The sequence below is a fragment of the Morone saxatilis genome, unplaced genomic scaffold (genome assembly GCF_004916995.1).
Source record: "Morone saxatilis isolate NCDOM2014 unplaced genomic scaffold, NCSU_SB_2.0 Contig10, whole genome shotgun sequence".
Lineage (NCBI taxonomy): Eukaryota > Metazoa > Chordata > Actinopteri > Moronidae > Morone > Morone saxatilis.
In genome coordinates this window covers 19,224,842-19,232,422 of record NW_023339652.1, presented here as the reverse complement: position 1 = coordinate 19,232,422, position 7,581 = coordinate 19,224,842, and the positions used below count along the sequence as shown (strand labels likewise).

Below are 7,581 nucleotides of genomic sequence, written 5' to 3'. Positions count from 1 at the left end.
AACTTTTGACTGGTAGTGTATGTAGAACTGGAGAATATTGGATCTGGGGGAAGCTGGGAACCAGCTGCTGTCAATCAAACCAAGGCACCGCTCTAAGTAGCTAGAAGGAAAAAAAAGAATTTTATTTTTTTTCCCCCATGTATTTTTATTGAGCATTTATAATACAAACATACAAACATAATAATTACAGAACATGTAAACAGAGATAACAGAAACAGAACATAACAGGTTAACAAAAAAAAAACACCCCCCACCCCCTGGAGAAGACCCGCATGGAAAATATCACGAGAACCCTACAATGCATATAGGAGACTGAATATTAAGTTGGGTTCGTATTAGCAAGGTACTGTACAAGAGGTTGCCAAGTTGCTTCAAAATGTTGGAGTCTGTCTTTCAGAACATATCTTATTCTTTCCAAATGGAGTGTATTAGTTAATTCCTCTAGCCACATCTTAAATGTTGGTGTGTTTACACTCTTCCATAACGTAAGAATCAATTTTTTCACTATTATAAGACCATATGAAATAAAACATTGTTGTGCTTTGTTTAATTTTTTAAAGGTTTCAGACACCCCAAGAATAATAAGTAAGGGTTCTGGCTTTATCACAAATCTCATAACCTCGGACATTATACTAAAAACACCAGACCAGAAAGAGGAAATTTTTGGGCATAGTGCATAACTATGAAGATGGGTTGCAGTGGAAGATTTGCATTTATCACACACAGGTGATACTTCTGGGTATATTTTATGTAATTTTTCCTTTGAGAAGTGGAGCATGTGTATAATTTTAAATTGAATAAGACAATGTCTTGCAGTGTGTGAACAGGTGTTGATCTTCTCAAGGGCTCTGTCCCATAGATCATCTGAGATTGGTTCGCCAAATTCTTTCTCCCATTTGCGTCTATGTATATGGGCAGGGGGGGGACTTAATGACAGGAGATTATTATAGATACGTGTTATCAATTTAGGTTCATTTATTGGCAATTTCAGACAGTCATCTATTAATGTTTTTGATTCGGTCTGAAAATCCTCCAAATGTCTACGTACATAGTCCCTGATTTGCAGATATTGAAAGAAATTATTATTTTCCAATCCAAATTGCTGCTGTAATTGAGAAAACGAGGCAAATACACCTTGTATATACAGATCTCCAATACATTTAATACCCTTCTGATTCCACTTAGAAAAGGCTCCACCCAAACCAGACGGGGCAAAAGTGGGGTTTCTATCTATGGGTAATGCAGAGGATATGGAATTAAGATTATAACTGGATTTGATTTGTTTCCAGATACAAATCATGTTGAAAAGGAGCATTTCTGATATAAGACTGTTTTTATTCTTCATTTTAATGTTAAGAACTTATTAACAACACATTAGAAAAACCTATCGACATTATTTTTGACTACAAAAAGAATGGCTAAACGTTCTTTTAATTAGACTTTAACCTTTTCATATGTAGGTTAAAGTAATGAAAGAGAGAGCTGCTTGTGTTTGTTTCTTGTCGTTTTCCCACATGGTGGGTTGAAGAAAAATCATGCAAAGGACATTGTGTAAGGAGCAATAATTCATTTCTATTAAATTAATCAGCAGTTAAGTAGAGCTTTTGTGGTGCAGTGATGCACAAGAAGCTGACATTAGTGCATGTGGCATCGTTTGTTCATCAGGAGTAAAAACATTTTCCACATGAAGGATGATTTTTGGCATCCACAATTAAAGCAACATTTATAAGATAACAGGTTCATTGGCTGTTAACAACAACTTCAAGCACAACGCTGCATTGGATTAGTGTGTGTGACTGTCTTCTTGGTTAACCTCTGTCATTGAATGAAACTTAGCATTTAATGCCATCACTGCCTGTTGCTGCTCATGTTTAAATATTTGTCTTGTGATTACAAGAATATGAACCTGTGTCTTTCATGACTCAAGGTGACTGAGATAATCCTTCCTGTCTCATCTCAGCTGTGTCAAGCCTTGCAGGGGAGCGGCAGAGATGTGAGCGTAGGTAAAATTGGATAAGGCACAGTTCACATTGGGTCCACCGGCTCAACGCGCTGCTGTGATTTGTCTGGCTGCGTATCTGAAGCTCTAATAATGCTTCTGGTTTGAAATGCTGCTTTAAGTTGCAGGTGATAGCCTGTTGAAAGTCATCCTGATGGTTTATTCACAACTTGTCATTTTTTTATGATGCTTTGCTCCTTCACTGTGCTGTCTTGTTATCAGAGGCAGATCTGTTTCTAGTCCTGTTTTTTTTAGATTTAAAGATCTAGTATCACACAATGTGACAGATGTTCTCTTTATTATTTTGAGCTATAAGTCTGTGTTTGACTTTACAAGACAGATGAAACAACGAGCGCTTTTGTAGATTCTCTTTTTTTCACACAGACATATTTGTGCGTGTGTGTTAAACTGACGGTGTTCTAGCCCATGCCGACTGGCCTCTGCAGGCCTCTGGCCTGGCTCTTCTCCAGCTGCACGGGACCGAAGCAGCAGAGCAATCCCAGCTATGGTGCTGCACGGTTGGCTAGATTAGACCCAGGAGGAGGCCCTCTGCCCCTCCCTCCAGCTCCCGCACATCTGGCGTCCCCAGATGTGGGTGTGAAAGCAGTGTACAGGCTCAGCCTCCATCTGCTGCCGACACATGCTGACCCCCCCAGAGAGCCCCTGAGTTTATTTAAGGATTTGCACTCAGGTGTCAGAGCCGAGGGTAAAACAGTCAGACTACTCACCTTTTTATTTGACTGATATGAATATTCATGACATGCATTTTTACTATATGTCATGGTAACAAGCGTGGGAATAATACTAATGGCTAAAATGAATACACAGAGATACATGCACACACACGATATGAAGCAGTTGATCTATAACACCCAGGGCTGAGCGATATGGACTAAATACATTTTTTTAACCAAATCCTTCGATATAGGTTGAACAATATTGTACGCACCACTATTGGTGCTTTCACCAAATATTTACACAATGAGATTTTTGATAAATAATCATTTGTTAATAACAATAGTAAAGGCAAATAAATAGACGATATTCAGAAAGGGTCAGTTTCTCATGTACCAGTGGTGTCTCTCCATGCATTATTGCAGCTTTTTAGTGAACTAAAAAAATTCAAGATCCTCCCCCCAGCCTTATTGTATGTTTTTAGACCCTCCATTTGTAATACCGTCCCTCCAAGATCATAACAAACATAACAAAGAGGGAAAAATTCAGCCACTCTCTAATTTAAGTTTTGAATGTATAAGTACTGTGTGTGTATGAATACATAACATAACATAACATGGCATAAAAGATAACTGGATACTGTTTTCCAAGATGGCACATCATTCATTCCAATGTAATTTACTGGGTGCATTCATGTTCATTTTCTGGCTGAGATGCTGACTTCCTGCACATGAATGGCAACTGAAAAGATTCACTGATGCAGCTTTTTGAGACTGTTCAGTCTTCTTTGGATCACATTCTGATCATTCAAACAATCCTTTCCAGGTGTTGCTGGCCAACCTGGGGAAGCTGCAGGTGAAATGCGTCATTCCAGTGTGCAGTGGTTCATTTTGATTTTTAATCATTTGAAGGAGTTTGTGACATTCAGAAAACTGTATTCATTGTTTTACAACAATTCCTCTTTGTCATGAACAGTATGGGAAAAGTCAGCATCTCAGCCTAGTAGTCTACAAAATCTGCTGCACAAACGTGTTAAACGTGTCAAACCATACCCACAGTAAAATTAGTTTGTGGCAGCCATAATTTGTAATTCCATCACTTAATAGTGTTTATAATTAAGAGGAAAAAATTATATTCTTCCTCTCTTTCACTCTGTCAGCATTTGCGTCACCTCCTCCTCCTCCTGCGTATAAAGAGACTCTGTCCCATATACTGTGTGTGTGTGTGTGTGTGTGTGTGTGTGTGTTTGTGTTAAGATATTGTTTTTTCCTTCCAATGTCATAAACTACATGGTACACTAAGTAGTTCTCTCATTAATGAAGCGTATCTGAGTGATCAGGGAGGGGATCTGGTCTAGATTAGGATTTGTTTAGGCAGTCTGTAAACGTGTTACAAACAACCACAACTTCATTATCATTGCCATCATGTCTTCAGGGTCGATAACAAAACTCCGTTTTGTGAGAAGGAGTCAGCAGTTTTCTTGTGACGCAGCATGTGACGATGGGATAGAGAGAGGGAGAAAACAGGGGAGAGGATGCAGGAAAGAGAGGAGAAGAATCTAGAGGAGTAAAGTAACAGAGAAAGTAATCGAGGTAGAAATAAGGGGATCGCAAAGAGAGCGAGAATAAAAGACTAAGGAGACAGAAGAGCGAGAGACGGTGAAAAGAAAATGTGTGAGAGTGATGATAAATAAATAGTATGGAAGATGTACTGTGCTTAAAGAAATGGAGGTATAAGATAGGACAAGCACATAACAGCTGGCCAATCAGGGCAGCTGCTGCTCCTTGGGTTGGATCTGAATTTTAAAGGTCCAGTGTGTAACATTTATGAAGATCTATTGTCAGAAATGAAATGTGCGGAATGTGCCAGAAAATTTTGATTAATTTATTTATTTATTTATTTATTTATTTATTTATTTATTTATAATTTTCAAGGTCAAGAACAGAAAAGGCAATAAGAGCTAAAACGGAAAGATAGAAAAAAGATGAATGAAGGCGTGGTGGGAGGAGAAACGCAGAAGGAAAAGAGGAAAAGGGGGATAGAAAGAGGGAGAGAGGGAGTCTATCAGTTCACTGTTGTTCTCCCATAGTCCCTCTCACACTATCCACTGTGCTGTGGACTGGTCTGGACTGTTTTGGAAGAAGATTGTTCATTTTTCAGTCTTGTGTATACTGTATTTTATTTTTTTTCACCACTCAGGACATTATGCTGAAGTTTAGCGTCACCCACAACAGGTGTGTGTGTGAGTGAGTTTGTTGAGGTGCAGCAATGCTGATTTACTGTTTTGTTTTTTAAGGTTTATGATGCAGATGTGGTACTTTTCCAGTAGTAAAACCTCATGTGTCCTCAGCTCTCTGTCCATTTTCACACGTTTCAACTGTTTTGCTGTTGTTGCAGTGATGTAATGCTTTCTCTCTCTCCCTTGTTTTGTCTTTTTCTCTACCTGTATCTCGCTCTATCTTTCCCCTGCAGTCACAATGAGCGAAAGGTGACCTGTAAGCACCCGGTGTCAGGCATCCCCTCCCAGGACAACTGCATCTTTGTCGTAAATGAACAGTAAGTCTCTCTGCACTCTGACACACAGCACTGTAGACTTCTGATATTATCATTCATCAAACCACTGCTGCAGCTGGACCGTGCAGCTGTGACTGTGTGTGAGTGTACCATATGAGTCTTGATCTGGAAAATCCCAGTCAGACCAGAGCCGGGCTTGTCGGTGTGTCTCGGTTACAGGTTGGTTCAAACCTTCGCTATATCCTGACAGTAGTACATGAGACAGATAATCTGAAAAAAAAAATCAGGTTCCTCTGGCTCCTCCTAGTGCTCCTAATGGTATTTATAAGAATCCACCCTGTCTGAACAAAAACAATTAATCAGAGTCAAGAAATACTGACGCTTTGGGAATAAGACTTAATCAACTATCTTCAAGCCCCCAACCCAAAAAGTCTTTTCAGTATTTTATGACCTGGAACCATCTTTCTTGGCTCTGATTGGTTGTTTTCGTTCAGGCCTGGTAGATTTTTCCAAATGCCATTACTAGCACTAGGAGGAGCCAGAGGGACCTGATTCTTTCACAGATTATCTGTCTCATGTACTACTGTACAAGTTATCCACAGCACTTGCAAGGCAAGTCTGGCATTTGGAGAAACTTCTCAGTTGTTAGTGACACAGTAAAAACATTTGGGCTCAAAACCACATAAGGATAATAAAAGAGGCAGTAAATAGTAAGGACAGGAATGCTAAGAATAATAAAACATGAGAATAAAGCAAAGAAAAGTGACAGTTAAAGGTATATTTAATATTATTTAATATATTTTCAGTTCATATAACTCACATCTCGTATTACCGTGCGTAGGGAATTCCATAGTTGTGGCGCATGGTTAAAAAAAGCTGAACTGCTGATTTTCTTATTTGTGTGAGTATGTATTTAAAAAAACAGCAGCAGAGATCCTGAACTATTATGAAGAATGCACACAGTATTTGTATTAGTAAGAGAAAGTCAGAGAGCAGAGTGGTATGACTGCTGTATAGAAGTGCTGAACTTACCATGTGAGTCCTTATTGTGCCACATGTACAATAAACCCTCCTCAGTGTTCTTGTCAGCCATGATGGCCCTCAACTGTTTTTTAAGGCTGAATACTGGCATTCATTCAAGAAGTCAAGCTTGTTTTGTGTGATGTGTAGATATTTATTTATGTATTTAAATATAACTGAAACGGTCTCTTTGCAGTTATGTGAGACAAGTATGAACCATCTGTCATCAGCAGACATACGGCAGTTACAGTATTTAGGTGTCTGTGTTTTAGAGGTTGGAGGAATTACTGCATCGTCTGTGTGCTGTGTTAAAGCTCTGACTGTTTCATTGATGTCCTTTTTAAATGTAATAACTGGAGACAGTGTGTCCATGCAGCTGTGAGGACTTTAGTGTGCAGCTGACAGAAGCTGCAGCTCTCCAGCAGCATGGACGCCCACAGTGAGAGCATAAGGACTGGGTGCCTATCGAAGTCTGCACCCTGTACACCGCTCCAAATCCTCTGCCGGGTTTTCATGACCTAAAATGTTTGTGGTAGTCGGGGTGTTGTTGTTTGTCTGAGCTTCCTGGAGGCAGCGGATTGTGGTTGTTATACCCGCAATAACTTGTTTTCAGTTTGCCTGATTCACACTGTAGCTGTACACAGGCCAACAGCCCTGCATGTCTTCTCTGTTTGTCACCCCCTATGTTCTCACTACAGAACTGTCTGTCTGACTGACTGATGGAGGGTGTGTTATATTAAGATGCCAAATATTGTAATACGTTTATATGTAAATAGAAATGACAGAAATCTGGTCTCGATTCCTCAAAACTTGAGATACTGCTGTCGATTCCTCAAAACTTGAGATACTGCTGTGCTGAGTGAGTGCAGGACAAAGCATAGTTTGGAACAGTGCAACATGTTCTCCAAACTGAACTACGAAATACGTCATTTGTAATTGCCTTCCAAAATGGCCCATATATTTCTGGCTTGGTTGCATTGTTTACAATATGTTACCCAAGGATGAGGAGGAGCCACAAGAATTAATTCGCCCAATCAGCCCAACGGATTAGGCTACATCACTGTGCTACACTAGGTTTGTGTATTGCAGATTGGCTAGTCAATAGTACTGTCAAAGTTTGCCAAAAAGGGAGTCGATGGTTTGTTCTAAAAACTCAACATAGATTATCTATTTTTGAGCTTTATGTCCATAAACCATTAGATAATATAACTATGCTGTCTGACGTGACCCCCTCGGCGTGCTGTGGTAAGTGTATCATTTCTGTTTTGAGTGCTTGTCTTTTGCTGGTACATCAACTTACTGTACCCTAGTTCTGCTCAAGCACTCATAACTCTCTCCTTTAACCATGTTGTCCCTAATTGTTTACATGCTAT

At 39.5% G+C, this 7,581-nt stretch overlaps 1 protein-coding gene across 1 annotated transcript in view; it reads left to right on the top strand.

The window, feature by feature from the left end:
* LOC118337602 overlaps positions 1-7,581 on the top strand; it is a gene marked incomplete in the record, with an annotated part of 210,328 nt that overhangs the window by 127,886 nt on the left and 74,861 nt on the right. Inside the window, 1 exon segment of the mRNA XM_035674711.1 lies at positions 5,147-5,230. Within this exon segment, the coding sequence (XP_035530604.1) occupies positions 5,147-5,230 (84 nt within the window).